The 19,645-nt window shown below is 44.8% G+C and overlaps 1 protein-coding gene across 1 annotated transcript in view; it reads right to left on the minus strand.

The window, feature by feature from the left end:
• The window catches only part of LOC126271873 (uncharacterized), a 103,578-nt gene that overhangs the window by 23,616 nt on the left and 60,317 nt on the right, over window positions 1–19,645 (minus strand). Inside the window, exon 3 of the mRNA XM_049974221.1 lies at window positions 15,284–15,516. Coding sequence (XP_049830178.1) covers window positions 15,284–15,516 — 233 coding nt within the window. The remainder of the gene's footprint in view (window positions 1–15,283; window positions 15,517–19,645) is intronic.

Raw genomic sequence — 19,645 nt, forward strand, 5'->3', positions numbered from 1 at the left:
GTACCGCCGAATTGATCAACACGTGGGGCGTGAGGTCTCCACAGTACATCGATGTTGTCGCCAGTGGTCGGCGGAAGATGTACGTGCCCGTCGACCTGGGACCGGACCGCAGCGACGCACGGATGCACGCCAAGACCGTAGGATCCTACGTAGTGCCGTAGGGGACTGCACCGCCACTTCCCAGCAAATTAGGGACACTGTTGCTCCTGGGGTATCGGCGAGGACCATTCGCAACGGTCCCGCACACCGTTAGGCCGTCTTCCGCTCACGCCCCAACATCGTGCAGCCCGCCTCCAGTGGTGTCGCGACAGGCGTGAATGGAGGGACGAATGGAGACGTGTCGTCTTCAGGGATGAGAGTCAACACCCGGCATCATGGTGTGGGGAGAGATCTCCTACACTGGCCGTACATCTCTGGTGATCGTCGAGGGGACACTGAATAGTGCACGGTACATCCAAACTGTCATCGAACCCATCGTTCTACCATTCCTAGACCGGCAAGGGAACTTGCTGTTCCAACAGGACAATGCACGTCCACATGTATCCCGTGCCACCCAACGTGCTCTAGAAGGTGTAAGTCAACTACCCTGGCCAGCAAGATCTCCGGATCTGTCCCCCATTGAGCATGTTTGGGACTGGATGAAGCGTCGTCTCACGCGGTCTGCACGTCCAGCACGAACGCTGGTCCAACTGAGGCGCCAGGTGGAAATGGCATGGCAAGCCGTTCCACAGGACTACATCCAGCATCTCTACGATCGTCTCCATGGGAGAATAGCAGCCTGCATTGCTGCGAAAGGTGGATATACACTGTACTAGTGCCGACATTGTGCATGCTCTGTTGCCTGTGTCTATGTGCCTGTGGTTCTGTCAGTGTGATCATGTGATGTATCTGACCCCAGGAATGTGTCAATAAAGTTTCCCCTTCCTGGGACAATGAATTCACGGTGTTCTTATTTCAATTTCCAGGAGTGTACAAAATGGCATATGTTTATAATTGTCCTGGGGCCAAGAACGCACATAAAAACAAGATGACATCAGCTTCCAAGTGTCGTTCAATATGCTGTCCATCGTTTTCCGCCACAAGGCGGAACAGAGAAACATCGTGTTCCATAGCAGACCGGAGTGTTTCGAGGGTCACGTTCAGAATGCGCTCAATTCAATGCCATTAATTCAGCTAGGTTCATAATATGAGCACTAAACGCAACATTCTTCAGATATCCCCACAGCTAGAAGTCATACGGATTAAGATCAGGTGACCTGGAGGGACAGACTGTAGAAGAATAACGTCTGATAATTCCACCATTTCCGAAATGCCACAGCAGCAGCTACTTCAATGCTTGTAGAATGTGAAGAGGAGCACCAACTTTCATAAAAATGATCGTACCTGTGCATCCACGTTGTTGAAGTGTTGGAAGAATGTTGGTGCGCAAAGACACTCACAGTGTATCACGGACGGTACAGGTAACAGGACCTGCAGGACTCATCTCCTCTGAAAAATACGGCCCTAAGATAAAAGATGCCATCAACCTGTACCACATAGTCGTCACCTTTACAGAAAGAAATGGTACTGACAGCTGTGAATGCAGTTTTTCCATTGCCCATATATTGCAATTCTGCGTATTGACATGTCCTTGGAGATTGACTTCGTCTGTCTACAGAATGTTCCATGGCCATTCGATGCCCACTTCTAAGCAAGCACGACATTCCAGAGAGAACTTTTGTCTTGCTCGCAGGTCAGCAGGAAGCAACTTCCACATGTGGGTGTTTTTATGTGGATAGCAATGCAGGATGTTTCGTAGGATTTTATGCACCGTGCTTAAGGGCATGTCAAGCACATGAGTCTGAGACACACACACACATGTGAGGAAGAAGGTTCCCCAGAACACACTGTCTTCTTTTGCAGGCAACATGAGAACAAAAGGCATACAGCACACTTCGACGATTCGCCAATAAGAACGAAGAACACTGGGCAGAACTAAATGCATTAACAAACAGTATTTCAAAAACAACACATGAAGAGAACCTGCAGACATAGCATAACAGACATGCGTACAAAATATACAACAAAACAACTATCTACAGAGGGTGGACAGCGACACTCCAAATGATAACAAAAATAGTGACACTGAAGAGGAACAGGAGGAAGATGAATTGTAATAGTAAATAAGAAAGATTTAACATGAAAAATTCACTGACAAATTGTACATACCAGTCAAATAACATTAAAGATAGCGAGCACTAGAGTAAATATATGGTATGCTGCTAGCGAACTATCCAAGAAAGCAGCCAGTGTTGTACACAAATGAGTATCTTACGTTAATATATAGGAATAGGAGTACTATTTCTTTAGTACTAACTAGAAACTATTTTGTTGTGACTGGCAGTCAACAGCTCAAATAAATCATTCTGAGGTATTCACTACCATTCAAAATCGATGATGGCCCTAGTAGTGCAACAAAGTAAGTTGTGGCGTATTTTGTTAGTGCGGGTTGCCTACATCAGGGACAGGTATTCACTCAGAGGCAGACATATTGTTCTGTTAAGTGATTTTCCATGTCAAGCCATTGTTCTGTTAAATACTCTTCCATGTCAACCTATTGTTCTCCTTTGATTGACAGGTACTTAACCTAATGTTGTGCTAAGTGCTTTTCCATGACGCCGCACTTAACGTATTGTCCCCCACCCTCTCCCACTCCTCTCCCCCCTCAGGAAGGAAATGCTGGCGCGTTTTATTACTGCGGGTTGCCTACATCAGTGGCAGGTATGCACTCAGAGGCAATCCTGTTGTTCTCCTTTGATTGACAGTTGCTTAACCTATTGTCCTGTTAAGTGGTTTTCTATGTCACTGCACTTAACCTATTGTTCCCCCCCCCCCCCACCCACTCCAACTCTCCTGCCCTCCTCTTGCTACAGGTACACTTTCAGATCTGAGTTATTGGAATAGCCCCTGTCACAGACTATTAGTTTGACTGACTAGTTAATTAACCCCTCCCTCTCTGGTAAAATTCCTCCACTCTCACCCACTCCTCCCCAGAAAATGGTGGGAAAAAGACTCAGTTGATCGGTAGTTTGGAGGGAAATCAATTGCTCTGTATGGAATATTGTTTAAACAATTTACACAATGTATGGAACGTATGGAAAGGGTATATTGTTTATTTATAAAAATTTCAGTTTGTGGGGGTTGGATTTTTCTTGCTCATCATTCTATGCTGTTTGGAAACATATAGGTCTTGCAAGAAGCAATTACATGTGGCAAACATGTTGCATAACCTAATGTTCGGCACTGTACTGTGTGTGTCTTAACCTAATGTTTGGCACTTTGTTGGCACTTAACCTATTGTTCTGTTAAATGGATTTCCATGTCACCTCCATTTCCTTAAACTATTGTACTGCCTTTGATGCCAAATTAAGTAATTAGTTATCTCCTCTCTCCATTTTCTGGTACACTTTTCCAATTTCACACGCTTTTGAACGCCATTTATGGCGGATCCTTCTGTCACCCACACCCTTAAACTATTGTACTGCGTTTTATATAAAAATTATTTAAATTAACTTAGCATTCTGTACTTAACCTGTTGTTCTGCTCCATGTCACCCACACACACACAGCAGCCCCCCCCCCCCCCCCAACTATTGTACCACTAACACTACATTAATATAAAAATTGATGCCAATTAATTAAATCGATACTCTTCACATGTATTGGGTAGTTTTCTTTAATTCGTGACATCCTATTGGTCTTAGAGTATTGTTCGTCTGTATGGGGGGCCCTTACCAGTTGGGTCTGATTCTTCGTGGTTGAGAAGGTCCAAAGTAGAATCACAACATTCGTGGCTGGTACATTCAGCCACCACGAGAGCATTACAAATCTATCGATTTTACATCAGATCTATGCATGCGATCGTGACATAACCTCTCGTTCTGTTTTCTAAAATTGCTTGTAAATGTAGCACAGCTGCCAACACCTAGTCTAAATGCACTGATCGGGAGGCGTACTGTAGCACTGTACTGAACTGTATCCAGTCACCTCCACATTCGGAGAGAATTTGATCTGTTTTCTGTATATCGGTCTGGAGCTCCATCGCGTATAAAAATAGGAATTGTCAATAGGATCCGACGCAGGTATGCACTTGAATGGAAAGACCTGATTCCAAATCATGGACTTCATTTCTAGCGACTTCAATCAGCACATCATCTACTACTACTGTTTGTGTTCCTTCTCAATCAGTCATCGCCTATAACTCAGTGGATATATCGCGGAACCTTTGATATGGTATCAAGACATAATGTGCTACAAATTAGAATTATCTTGCTGTGGTGGTGTGAAGTAGTCGCAAATACCGCTTACATATCACATTCCTTAGCCGAATCACTTTCAAAAGGCGGTAATTTTATCACGAGGTTGCATCGTGGACTACATATTGGTCTGATAATACACATTCCTATGATCACCGTCATGGTATTTGTCCGGAAAAAACCACCCAATTCAGAGGTAATGTCATACCTCGATTCGTAAAGTGGGTATAGCTTTTAACATGGATACTTGTGTGCACCTGTGGAACCAAGATCGCTTGTGATAGTAACATTCCGTAGTTGGTGCGATCAGCTTTTTTTTAAACGTCTGGCCGATTATGTCTCTCTTTCTAAGACACAGCGGTAGCACGCACAAGAACATCCTAAGAGACATGCCCACCCATCGTTGATTTTCGGTCAGTATTATTTTGTTTCGTGTGGAATCATTTATTGGTCAAGTATTATACTTAGCAGTAATGGGGTGTGCGAGATATGTTCGCATTTGAGCGTTAGGCTTGTAATGTATGTGTTTGTGGTCCGACATGTGCAAAGGAAATGACTATGTCCAGTCATAAGGAATGTGTGGATTTGACGTGGAGTACTGTGATAGCAAGGGGAATGTCAAGTCATAAGAATGGGTACCGATATTTTTATTTCCAGAATTACAGCCGCTAACAGGATGTATTCCCGATACTTCGCTCATTGTCAAATTTCATTTAAGTGTAACCGCAATCGTAACATTTAACTGTAAGTACAGCGATCAAATACATGTGTTAACGATTTCGTAGGCCCACTCTGTCTATACTTGCTTGGCGTACAGCGCCGGTTACTTGTGGCAGGAGTCATTCACATTTCTGTTAACTATAGGAGCCGTCCGAATACAAAGGCCTGTTGCAGTGTAGGAATGTAGCTGGTTAACTGTTATCCTCTAGACGGCCGAATAGCGAACTAATACTTAGTATGTGTCGGATAGCTTTCGTGATCGAGTGGAAATTTGAGAAGATTCAATATGGACGTATGTTTGAGCTGGACCGTTATTCCCTCCCACGTAAATTGTACCGTTGACTGCTTCTGCACATTTCGCGCCCTTATTTAGTTGAGGGAAGATCGATTGTCGTGTGTGCATCTAGCGCGTGGAAGACACGTTTGCAGGTTCTCTAGACATGAGAAACACGTTGGTTGACCTTGTAAATTATAGGGATGAAATTAACTCCGAATGAATGTAGCATATTTCGTACCAGAATGATTTCTTAGTCAGGGGGAAAATTGTCTGTGTGTGTGTGTGGTGGAAGCTATGCATTAAACGCACTGACACAAACCTCGACTTGGCTGTCTGAATATACAAAAGACGCCACTGTGTGTTGGTTGGATTTATAAGTATCGAAAATACCAAAATGTTTCGTGGAAGTGGTGAAATCGATAAACTGAAAATGTAATTACATCCTTTATTTATCGACAAATATGTAATGGCGGAAGGCTTTTTGCAGTGCAAAACGATACCATCTGGTGCAAGTGTGGATGTATCATAATTTTTTTATACACATATATATCTGATAGTCAGAAATGTTATACTGCTGCTTGAACGTGAAGGTGCCGTGACTTATGTGCCGACATACGTTTGTGGGAAGTAATCAAACTTCTATTCACGTAAAAACAAAAACAGAAAAAGATTACGTATGTCCAGACGTACTAGAAGGATTGATTGGACATGGTAATTGTGATTTCAGTTCACTGAGACGTATACCCGAACGTAAGTGGCGATACATTCATTTCGTAAACAGTTGCACAATATAGCAATGTAAGTGCTCAAATGTACCTGCTATAGTGTAGAAACAGGACGGGGAATCCGGTGTAACAATACACCCCTTCATGTGCACTCCCAAGCGTACCCTAGCATGTTTCTTGCTGTTCTATCGATATGTTGATTACGGTACACCAACCCGCGTCGGTGATGCCTTTCCAAGAATTACGTCCGCGGGTGCGATATTCGTTACCAGAACACAGTTCTGGACGTCTGTCCTTCATAACACGTGTTTGAGAGAATCTTTGCAACACCTTCCAGAATCTCTGATTCAACGACTTTGTCAGATAATTTCCTAGGACTGAGGAGAATCGGGACATATAGCATGTGTGAGTATGTGTATACCATAATTTTTTCGGTCGCTGTACAGATGTAAAAAGATAACTGCAATGTTTGTGTAATGTTACTGGGACTTATGTTGTCGTATGAGTGTGTGTCCTATCGCGAGGGACTTAAAGATTAAGGACATCGATAACCGCAAGAGATTTTTTTACATGTGCACTATAGATACAGTGATTCGATCCAGAGGAAACATTACCTGTACACCAATCGGTGTCAGACTGCAGGAACAATCGCAATATTTAATTGTAGTTAGACTGTTACACATTCTTGTGAGTTTTGTATGTATTTGATGACACGTGGACAACGGTTTTGCGGGTTTAACTGACAGTGAAATGTAGCGATCTGTGCAAAGTAATTTTGCCTCTGAAAGTCTCGTCTGCGGAAAACACAGGCGGACGGTGCTCCAACACAGGTAGTTTGAGGGTAAATTCACTGACGGGCAGGTTGTCCCGTTAGGAATGTGCCCTGGGACGCCTTGCGAATTCTCTAGGCTGTGGAATGAACTGCAGCTATGCGTCATCACACCAACAATGGTAGCTGGGTGAACACGTACCGGTATTTCGATAGGAATTTCCCAAGTGTTAAGTATGGACTAGATGTTGCTGTCTCATCCTTGTGGGACCGTAACGGTCACTGGAGCGCTGGTGTACCCAGCCTCTGGCATCTGTGTTGTGCGTCGAGTGGCGGGATGTGTTTTTCATTATTAGCAATCTTTTGGTTAAAGAATATTCCGTTTACATATATACTCTGCTAGCGACCAAGCGGTGTGTTGTGGAGGGCACTATTCATGCCAAAGTCATACTTCCCTCCTTCTGTTCCACTCGCAGTTCACGTGAGGGCAAAATGACTGAACGTCTCAGCACGAGCTCTAATTTCCGTTGGTGATCATTGCGCAATATGAAACTTGGTGGTAATTATATGTGCTCTACATCCTTGGTGAAGACAGTACTTTGGAATTTAGTCAGCAGCCCTTCCGTTTGGTGCGTCATCTATTTGAGCCCCTCCCCCCCCTCCCCTCCCCCCCGCTTCAAACTTTAAATGAGATTTGTAATGCTCTCATGATAGCTAAATGTACCAGTCGCGAATCTTGTGATTCTTTTTTGGACCTTCTCGATCTCTTGAATCAGACCCAACTGTTAACCCCCCCATACAGACGAACAATATTCTAAGACCAATAGGAGGCCATGAATTTAAAAAAAACTATCCCATACATATGAGTAATATCGATTTAATTAATTTGCATTAATTTTTTATATCAATGTAGTGTCAGTGGTGCAATAGTTAAGGAGAGGCTGTCTGTGGGGAGTGGGTGACATGGAGCAGACCAGCAGGTTAAGTGCACAACACCAAGGTTGTGTTGTTGTTGTGGTCTTCAGTCCTGAGACTGGTTTGATGCAGCTCTCCATGCTACTCTATCCTGTGCAAGCTTCTTCATCTCCCAGTACCTACTGCAACCTACATCCTTCTGAATCTGCTTAGTGTATTCATCTCTTGGTCTCCCTCTACGATTTTTACCCTCCACGCTGCCCGCCAATACTAAATTGGTGATCCCTCGATGCCTCAGAACATGTCCTACCAACCGATCCCTTCTTCTGGTCAAGTTGTGCCACAAACTCCTCTTCTCCTCAGTTCTATTCAATACCTCTTCATTAATTATGTGACCTACCCATCTAATCTTTAGCATTCTTCTGTAGCATCACATTTCGAAAGCTTCTATTCTCTTCTTGTCCATACGATTTATCGTCCATGTTTCACTTCCAAACATAGCTACACTCCATACAAATACTTTCAGAAACGACTTTCTGATCCTCAAATCTATACTCGATGTTAACAAATTTCTCTTCTTCAGAACCGCTTTCCTTGCCATTGCCAGTCTACATTTTATATCCTCTCTACCCCCATCATCAGTTATTTTGCTCCCCAAATAGCAAAACTCCTTTACTACTTTAAGTGTCTCATTTCCTAGTCTAATTCCCTCAGCATCACCCGACTTAGTTCGACTACATTCCATTATCCTCGTTTTGCTTTTGCTGATGTTCATCTTATACCCTCCTTTCAAGACACTGTCCATTCCGTTCAACTGCTCTTCCAAGTCCTTTCCTGTTTCTGACAGAATTACAATGTCATCGGCGACCCTCAAAGTTTTTATTTCTTCTCAATGGATTTTAATACCTATGCCGAACTTTTCTTTTCTTTTCCTTTACTGCTTGCTCAATATACAGATTGAATAGCATCGGGGAGAGGCTACAACCCTGTCTCACTCCCTTCCCAACCACTGCTTCCCCTTCATGTCCCTCGACTCTTATAACTGCCATCTGGTTTCTGTACAAATTGTAAATAGCCTTTCGCTTCCTGTATTTTACCCCTGCCACCTTCAGAATTTGAAAGAGAGTATTCCAGTCAACATTGTCAAAACCTTTCTCTAAGTCTACAAATGCTAGAAACGTGGTTTGCCTTTCCTTAATCTTTCTTCTAAGATAAGTCGTAGGGTCAGTATTGCCTCATGTGTTCCAACATTTCAACGAAATCCAAACTAATCTTCCCCGAGGTCGGCTTCTACCATTTTTTCCATTCGTCTGTGAAGAATTCGCGTTAGTATTTTGCAGCTGTGGCTTATTAAACTGATTGTTCGGAAATTTTCACATCTGTCAACACCTGCTTTCTTTGGGATTGGAATTATTATATTCTTCTTGAAGTCTGAGGGTATTTCGCCTGTCTCATACATCTTGCTCACCAGATGGTACAGTTTTGTCAGGACTGGCTCTCCCAAGGCTGTCAGTAGTTCCAATGGAATGTTGTCTACTCTGGGGGCCTTGTTCCGACTCAGGTCTTTCAGTGCTCTGTCAAACTCTTCACGCAGTATCGTATCTCCCATTTCGTCTTCATCTACATCCTCTTCCATTTCCATAATATTGTCCTGAAGTACATCGTCCTTGTATAGACCCTCTATATACTCCTTCCACCTTTCTGCTTTCCCTTCTTTGCTTAGAATTGGTTTTCCATCTGAGCTCTTGATATTCATGCAAGTGGTTCTCTTTTCTCCAAAGGTCTCTTTAATTTTCCTGTAGGCAGTATCTATCTTACCCCTAGTGAGATAAGCCTCTACATCCTTACATTTGTCCTCTAGCCATCCCTGCTTAGCCATTTTGCACTTCCTGTCGATCTCATTTTTGAGACGTTTGTATTCCTTTTTGCCTGCTTCATTTCCTGCGTTTCTATATTTTCTCCATTCATCAATTAAATTCAATATTTCTTCTGTTACCAAAGGATTTCTACTAGCCCTCGTCTTTTTACCTACTTGATCCTCTGCTGCCTTCACTATTTCATCCCTCAAAGCTACCCATTCTTCTTCTACTGTATTTCTTTCCCCCATTCCTGTTAATTTTTCCCTTATGCTCTCCCTGAAACTCTGTACAGCCTCTGGTTCTTTCAGTTTGTCCAGGTCCCATCTCCTTAAATTCCCACCTTTTTGCAGTTTCTTCAGTTTTAATCTACAGTTCATAACCAATAGAGTGTGGTCAGAGTCCACATCTGCCTCTGGAAATGTCTTACAATTTAAAACCTGGTTCCTAAATCTGTGTCTTACCATTATATAATCTATCCGATACCTTTTAGTATCGCCAGGGTTCTTCCATGTATACAACCTCCTTTCATGATTCTGAAACCAAGTGTTAGCTATGATTAAGTTGTGGTAATTTGAATAATTTTTATGTAAAACGCATTACAGTAGTATAAGGGTGTGGGTGATTCAAGGATGCGCCACAAATGGTGTTCAAAAACATGTGAAATTCGAAAAGTGTACCAGAAAATGGTGGGAGGAGATAACTAATTACCTAACTTGGCATCAAAGGCGGCACAATAGCTTAAGGAAATGGAGGTGACATGGAAAACCATTTAACAGAACAATAAATTTGCCCCTGAGTGCATACCTGCCCCTGATGTAGGCAACCCACACTAACAAAATGCACCACAACATACTTTGTTCCACTACTGGCTCTAACAAATCTCTCCTCTGTCCTATCATGTTTTTACACTCTTATCAAAACAACAAAATTTTATTTATATTGAAACCTCATATTGGTATTTTAAAAATGAATTATTCTTTGTCAAACATTGTAGATAAATAACAAAATGAAAAAGAACAACAAAAAAGATGACGAACGAAAACAAAACAGGAAGATGTATGACATGTTTTAAAAGATCAGGTGACAGGTCTTTAAATTTGCAATAAATAAATAAATGACCAACGTTCGGGCAATTCCCACTGCACAACATGTTTGCACACTACAGCTCGACCACTCCTCCAATGCTGTGGCCACATCTTCTGCACACATTGGATCAAATGCATTTCTCCCTCTGTCATATTCCACTCGAAAAGAACCTGTCGTTTCGAATTTTGTAATCATTTTGTCCAGCCACTTACCAGACGTCGGACCAACGCCTTTTTTCATACCCATGAGTGTCCGGACTTCTGTGGGGCTACTGGCGCACTGTCACCATTCTTGTAAAGGAGCTTTACTAGCAGCGCGTGATCCTTTGTGGACACAGTCGTGTTGGAATCTGGGACGCAAACCGAGGAACTGTCATGTGCCGCGCGTCTGCTGGTGTGTGCACATTCTGCCGCTTATAGCGCCATATACGGGGTGAAGAAAAAGTCGCGCACTCGGATTTCGCAGTGCGATTTCTCACATTGTGTATTGTATTGTGTATCACACTGGGGACCTAGAAACGATGGAGATGCTTCGTCCCCGTCGTAGCCCTCAGTGGTTCACAACCCCACAACAGACTACAGCAGTCCACTCACCCCACCGCCACCCCACACCGAACTGGGGTTATTCTGCAAATCCACCAGGAGGGTTCGGGCCGTGGACCGGCACGCCTTCCTGCTTGGGAAGCAGCGCGTTAGACCGCACGGCTAGCCGGGAGGGCAGTGATTTCTCACATACTAACAATACAAAAATGTCTCTCACAAAATTTCGTCCCAAGCGTGTTTCGGACAACAAATGGACGGTAAAGATGGACAGTCTGGCAATACTGTAATCACGTGTACGGTAACTACTTCCGTCAGCGAAGAGCAGCCGTGCTGCGCAGTTGGTGCAGTGGCTAGCGTTTTGGGTTAGCATTCAGGAGGTGGAGGGTTCGATTCTGGGGCGAGACTTATTTGGTTTTATTTGCTAAATGTAGTCTGCGTGGTACAATATCTAGCGTCTTAGTCATCATACAGCAATTACAGTGGGTTTTCTATAAAACATTTGCAGTTATATGCTACGAACACAGAAATGAAAACACAATCGTTTTCACTCGTCAGTTTGTAGAAAAGTCTTTTGCAAGTCGTAGACGTGAATTGTTTCGCACCACTGCATCTACTAGATTTCAAACTTGTTTTGTGTGTACCCTCCCCTAAAGGTTCCATCGGATAATGTCAACTACTATTCTTGCCACCTTCAGGTCCATTACATTTCATTAGCGTCTTACGTCACCAGTTGCGCTAGCAACGAGCTTTGCAAATAATCTCTATGGGCCCGTAGGGGGGAAAGTACACAGAGAACAGGTTTGGAATCTGTTAGATACAGTGGCACGAAATAATTCGTGTCCACGATGTGCAAAAAGCTGCTTTAAAAGCTGACCAATGAAAACGAATGTACTTCCACTTCTGTGTTCTTCGTATGTAACTGCAAATGTTTTGTAGAAGACCTACTGTAAACGCTGTATGACAACGAAGAAGCCAGGAAACTTACCACGCAGACTACATTTCGCAGATTAAAACAAATACGCCTCGAGCCAGACTCGAACCCTCGATCTGCTGCATGCTACCGTAAAACGATAGTGACTGCACCAATTGCACAGCACTGCTCCAATCTGCTGATGGTGGTTACCGAACAAGTGATTACAGTGTTGGCAGATTTCCAATCTTTAACGCCCATTTACTGCCCGAAATATCCGCAAGACGAAATTTTCCGAGAGACATTTTTGTACTTCTAATATGTGAGAGGTCGAAGTAGAGAAAATATAAAATGGAGACTGGCAATGGCAAGGAAAGCGTTTCTGAAGAAGAGAAATTTGTTAACATCGAGTATAGATTTAAATGTCAGGAAGTCGTTTCTGAAAGTATTTGTATGGAGTGTAGCCATGTATGGAAGTGACACGTGGACAATAAATAGTTTAGACAAGAAGAGAATAGAAGCTTTTGAAATGTGGTGCTCCAGAACAGTGCTGAAGATTAGATGGGTAATGAGGAGGTATTGAACAGAATTGGGGAGAAGAGGAGCTTGTGGAAAAACTTGACTAGAAGAAGGGATCAGTTGGTAGAACATGTTCTGAGACATTGAGTGATCACCAATTTAATATTGGAGGGCAGCATGGACGGTAAGAATCCTACAGGGAGACCAAGAGATGAATACACTAAGCAGATTCAGAAGGATGTAGGCTGCAGTAGGTACTGGGAGTTGAAGAAGGTTGCACAGGATAGAGTAGTATGGAGAGCTGCATCAAACCAGTCTCAGGACTGAAGACCACAAGAACAACAATATTTCAAAGTGTGTTAATTATATGAATATTAGTCCATACAAATTAATGAAGTTTAAAACTGCAGTTAAACTATTGTTTATGGCTGGCATATAGCTCAGCCGAGAGGAAGGAGAAGTCCTTATTGTGATATGCTGCCCCTAATCCATCCCCCCTCCCCCCTCACCCTCTCACACCATAAATTTATCAGGATCATCTTGACACCCTCTTCCTCCTCACACCTGGAATTCTCAGGAATTTTTCTCTCTCCGAGTTCGAGTATCGACCCTGCACATTAGTTCTTCGAATGTTATAGAGTGCCTCTCAAATCTACATCAACTTCTACATCTACATTCTGCAAACACCATGAGGTGCACAGCAAAGGGTCAATCCCATTGCACCAGATATTAGGGTTCCTTCCCATTCCATTCACTTACAGGGTGCAGAAAGAATGACTTTTTAAGTGACTCTGTACACACAGTAACTATTCTGGTCTTATTTTCATAAGCCTCATGTGAACAATACATAACAAGTTATAGTATATTCCTAGAGTTGTCATTTAAAGATCAGACAAACCGCTGACCATTTGTGCTGCCTTTCTTTGTGTGTTTTTGTGGTTTTCAGTCCTTACACTGATTTGATGCAGCTCTCCATGCTATTCTATCGTGTACATGCCTCTTCATCTCTAAATAATTACTGCAACCTATATCCTTCTGAATCTGCTTCCTGTATTCGTCTCTTGGTCTCCCTCTATAATTTTTACTCCCCACACATCCCCCCCATTACTAAATTCATGATCCCTTGATGTCAGAATGTGTCCTATCAACTGATCCCTTCTTTTGATAAAGTTGCACTACAAATTTCTTTTCTCCCTTGTTCTCTATAATACCTCCTCATTAGTTACGTGATCTACATTTCTAATCTTACATTCTTCTGTAGCATCACATTTTGAAAGCTTCTATTCTCTTTCTGCCTAAACTGTTTTTCATCTGTGTTTCACATTCATACAAGGCTACACTCCAGACAAATACCTTCAGAAAAGACTTCCTAAAGCTTAAATCTATATTCAATGTTAACAAATTTCTCTTCTTGCTTTTCTTCCTATTCCCAGTCGACGTTTTATATCCTCTCTACTTGGGCCATCATCAGTTATTTTTCTGGTGAAATAGCAAAATGCATATCCTACTTGAAACGGCTCATTTCCTAATCTAATTCCCTTAGCATCACATGATTTAATTTGACTACATTCCATTATCTTTGTTTTGCTTTTGTTGATGTTCATGTTATATTCTCCTTTCAAGACAATGTCCATTCCATTAAACTGCTCTTCCAAGTCCTTTGCTCTTTCTGACAGAATTACAATGTTGCCGGCAAACCTCAGAGTTTTTATTTCTTCTCCCTGAACGTTAATTCCTAGTCCAAATTTACCTTTAATTTCCTTTAATGGTTGCCCAAGGTACAGGCTGAACAACATCGGGGTTAGCCTACAACCCTGTGTCACTACCTTGTCAACCACTGCTTCCCTTTCATGCCCCTTGACTCTTATACCTGCCGCCTGGTTTGTGTACAAGTTGTAAATAACCTTTTGCTCCCTGTATTTAAATGTCAGGAAGACGTTTCTGAAGGTATTTGTGTGGAGTGTAGCCATGTACGGAAGTGAAACATGGAAGATAAATAGTTTGGACAAGAAGAGAAGCTTTCGAAATGTGATGCTACAGAAGAAGGCTGAAGATTATGTGGGTATATCACTTAACTAATGAGGAGGCATTGAATAGAATTAGGGAGAAGAGGAGTTTGTGGCACAACTTGAGTAGAAGAAGGGATCAGTTGGTAGGACATGTTCTGAGGCATCAAGGGATCACCAATTTAGTACTGGAGGGCAGTGTGGAGGGTAAAAATCGTAGAGTGAGACCAAGAGATGAATACAGTAAGGAGATTCACAAGGTTTGGAGATGAAGAAGCTCGCACAGGATAGAGTAGCATGGAGGGCTGTATCAAACCAGTCTCAGGACTGAAAGCCACAACAACAACAACAATATGTGAGAAACCGCGCTGCGAAGTATGAATGCCCGAATTTTTCTTCACCCTTCAAATGTTTTCTTTTTTTTCCATGACGGTTCCACCCACGTGAGTAAAATGCTGTTCCATTCTGACCACATTCTGAGCAGTGCGTCTATTTTCTACAGTGTTTTGAAACTGGGACTTCAATGATGAGCACCCTGTATAAGCAGCATCGTGATACGCCCAGCACGGCGACCTCCGGCAACTAGGCCGTGTTGCCCAGTACTGCACAGGGCTGTAGGTAAGACACTGAGGGGGAGGAGAAGCGAGGTGGGGGTGGGCACCTGGCGCGCTGCTGCGGGTCGCCGCCTTCGGCAGCGTCGAAGTCTGCGGCGGGCGCGCCCTGGCGGCGGCCCCACGACGGCTCGGGCTGCGTCCAGATGTAGCCGGTGCCCGTCATCGTGCAGAAGGCGTTGTAGTAGCGGCCCGGGCTGCGGCAGAACGACCACACGGGGCACTTGCAGCGGAACAGCGTCTGGAACTCCTCCTTGCAGATCTCGTTCCACCAGCACGTCCGCTGCAACACCCACACGCCACACCGCTCTGTCACGCGCCAGTGGAGAAAACAGTGTCTCGTAAGCATCACGAACTACACGAACACGCACTAGGACGAAACTACATCACACTAGCGCCGACCGAACCGACGCACATTCCCTACCGGAGGGGACACAGGCCTGACGTGTTAGATATGGCTCTCATCAAGGGCATAACAACGACACTCAACGTTGCCGTTGAAAACGATCTGCCCTCAAATCACCAACCCGTTATACTGTACATTGAAGAAACACTGCAGCACATGGAGCAAAGCAGGATGTTCGACTACAGGCGCGCGAATTGGACATTGTTCAAGGAAACGCTTGACAGTCGCATCCCACCCACCCACGCGATTAATGAGACAGCCCAAATTGACAAGGCAGTTGAAAACCTCACCAGCGCCGTACAAGACGCAATAGCCGACACCATACCAATCCGTACACCACAACAACACAGTGCTGTCCTGCCCCAGGAGATCCTGGACCTTCGCCGGCCGCGGGTAGCCGAGCGGTTCTAGGCGCTTCACTCTGGAACCGCCGACCACTACGATCGCAGGTTCAAATCCTGTCCCGGGCATGAATGTGTGTGATGTCCTTAGGTTAGCTGTTTAAGTAGTTCTAACTTCTAGGGGACTGATGACCCGAGATGTTAGGTCCCATAGTGCTCAGAGCCATTTGAACCATTTGAACCTCGGCCTTATCTCAATGAGGAACCGCCTCAGGACACATTGGCAGCGTACCAGGCGCCAGCACTTCAAACAGCACATGAACAGAGTCCAGCGTATAACCCGGGACAAAATGCAAACATTTAAAACACAACAGTGAGACCAGAAACTCGATGGGCTGGACACCACGCGACCTGGGGTGTGGCAGGTGGCCCGACACTTCACCAGGCAGAAACTGTACACACGCACGCTACAAGGGCCCGACGGACCAGCACAAGAAAAAGTGGAATTGATGGCACGCAGCGTCATTCACACCGAACCTGGATCCCTCAAACCCAGCGTTCTCATTTCCGACCGACCAGGATATTACGCTCATTCTGGCCCAACCAGCGCGCAACATCATCGGACAGGATAGCACAGCTGAAGTCAAGTGGGCCATCATGCATACCACCGCTAGAAAGGCCCCTAGTCACGATGGCATTCAAAACCGTGTCCTCCAGGAGTTCACGGACAAAGCAGTAGAATACCTCACACACATCACGAATGCCATACTTAAACACCAACACTTCCCCGCCTTTTGTAAGACGGCCATGGTCCTGATGTTCAGAAAGCCGGGGAAAGAGCACTCCCTCCCACAAAATTACCATCAGTCTGCTGAGCGCGCTCAACAAGATCATTGAGAAGGTGATACTACAACGACTCACTAGGCACTGCATCGCCAATGACACCCTCAGACCGGAGCAATTCGGTTTCAGGAATCACCACCCAACGACACAACAACTCCTCTGCGTCGCTGAATACATAACACACGGATACGACACAAACAAAGCAACTGGTGTGGTGTTCCTGGACATCGAAAAGGTTTTCGATCGTCTGTGGCACAACGGCCTTATACGCAAACCCAGCGACCCAGGGTTCCCCGACAGACTCGTTCGTCTCATACACTCATACCTCACAGACAGGAGTTTCAACACCGACGTGCAGGGCAAACAATCGACACGACATGGTATACAGGCAGGAGTACCCCAAGGAAGCATTCTAGGGCTCTTACTGTTTAACTTCTACATTCGGCGGAGGTTCGAGTCCTCCCTCGGGCATGGGTGTGTGTGTTTGCCTTTAGGACAATTTAGGTTAAATAGTGTGAAAGCTTAGGGACTAATGACCTTAGCAGTTAACTCACATAAGATTTCACACACATTTGAACACTTCTACATTAACAACCTTCCAGCTACACACAACACGACGGTGGCAATCTACGCGGATGACACTGCCACCCTTGCGGAAGATTGGAAGCCGTCTAACATTAACTCACGACTACAGACTGCACTCAGAGCGGCAGAGCCTTGGCTGGTGAAAGGGCGTTAGAGTAAACGTCGACAAGTGCGAAGCCGTTCTGTTCACTAGAAGATCGAAACTACTGCGCAGACATCAGCACTGCAACCCATACCACTACATGCAAGCCCAATACGTTACCGCGAGAAGGTCAAATATACTGGCGAGCCCCTGCTGCTACTGGTAACCCCAGATGCTCGGCCCGCCGAAAAACAGGCAACCGCAAGGAAACCGTACTGTACACAGCACAAAAACCAGCCACATATACCCCCTACACTGTAAGCTGATCTACGACCGATCGCCCACTAATGTATGACGACCTTGAACGGTTACAGGGACACAGCAACTGCAGCAAGCCCTATAACGAGCTTCCGCAACGACAAGGGTAACATAACCACACCCTGCATGCACTGTTCTCGGCGGGGTCAGGGATTTTCTCTGCCTCGTGATGACTGGGTGTTGTGTGATGTCCTTAGGTTAGTTAGGTTTAAGCAGTTCTACGTTCTAGGGGACTGATGACAATAGATGTTAAGTGCTTAGAGCCATTTTTTTTTTTTTTTTGCATGCAGTGTCGCAGCTAGCAAGCCACTACTGCCCTTACTACCCGTCCTACTGTCGCAGAGGTTTTTTTTCCCTTGCCGCTTGCCTTGGTACTTTTTTTCCTCTGCCATTACAACCACTACCCTTCGATCGCTTTCATCCACTTTCTATCTCCTGATGGACCATGTTCATGAGTAATCTTAGCCAGACGAATGGATAACATCACAGCCCGCATCCTCTGACTCCTGATTCACAAACAAACATGTTATACGGGGGTGACACTACAACTTTTGGTTTGGTCTCCACGTTGGCGTGGAAGGGCCCCATCCTATATAAAAAAAGGCGCAGTTGTTACATCGGTTACTTGGTTCAAATAGCTATGAGCACTATGGGAATTAACTTCTGAGGTCATCAGTCCCCTAGAACTAAGAACTGCTTAAACCTAACTAACTTAAGGACATCACACATATCCATGCCCGAGGTAGGATTCGAACCTGTGACCGTAGCGGTCGCGCTATTCCAGACTGAAGCGCCTAGAACCGCTCGGCCGCCCAGGCCGGCACATCGTTTACTGCTGCTGCAAGAGCACGTTATCAAGATTTAAGTGAGTTTGACCGTGGTGTTATAGTCGGCGCACGAGCGATGGGACACAGTATCTTCAAGATAGCGATGAAGTGGGGATTTTCCCGTACGACCATTTCACGAGTGTACTGTGAATATCACGAATCCGGTAAAACATCAAATCTCCGACATCGCTGCGACCGGGAAAAGATCGTGCAAGAACGGGACCAACGACGACTGAAAAGAATTGTTCAGCGTGACAGAAGTGAAATCCTTTGGCAAATTGCTGCAGATTTAAATGCTGGGCCATCACAAGTGTCAGCGTGCGAACCATCCAACGAAACATCATCGATATGGGCTTTCGGAGCCAAAGGCCTATTCGTGTGTTCTTGATGACTGCACAACACAAAGCTTTACGCCTCTCCTGGGCCCGTCAACACCGACGTTGACTGGAAACACGTTGCGTGATCGGACGAGTCTCGTTTCAAATTGTATCGAGTGATGGACATGTACGGCTATGGAGACAACATCATGAATCCATGGATACTGCATGTTAGCAGGGGACTGTTCAAGCTAGTGGAGGCTCGGTAATGAAGTGGGGCGTGTGCAGTTGGACTGATATGGGACCCCTGATACGTCTACATACGATGGCAGGTGACACGTAAGTAAGCATCTTATCTAATCTTCTGCAGCCATTCAGGTCCACTGTGAATTCCGACGGACTTGGACAATTCCAGCAGGACGATTCGACACCGCCGGCCGGAGTGGCCGTGCGGTTGTAGACGCTACAGTCTGGAACCGAGCGACCGCTACGGTCGCAGGTTCGAATCCTGCCTTGTGCATGGATGTGTGTGATGTCCTTAGGTTACTTAGGTATAGTTAGTTCTAAGTTCTAGGCGACTGACGACCTCAGAAGTTAAGTCCCATAGTGCTCAGAGCCATTTGAACTATTTTTTATTCGACGCCTCACGCGTCCAGAATTGCTACAGAGTGGCTGCGGGAACCCTCTTCTGCG

The sequence above is a fragment of the Schistocerca gregaria genome, chromosome 5 (genome assembly GCF_023897955.1).
Source record: "Schistocerca gregaria isolate iqSchGreg1 chromosome 5, iqSchGreg1.2, whole genome shotgun sequence".
NCBI classification, from domain to species: domain Eukaryota; kingdom Metazoa; phylum Arthropoda; class Insecta; order Orthoptera; family Acrididae; genus Schistocerca; species Schistocerca gregaria.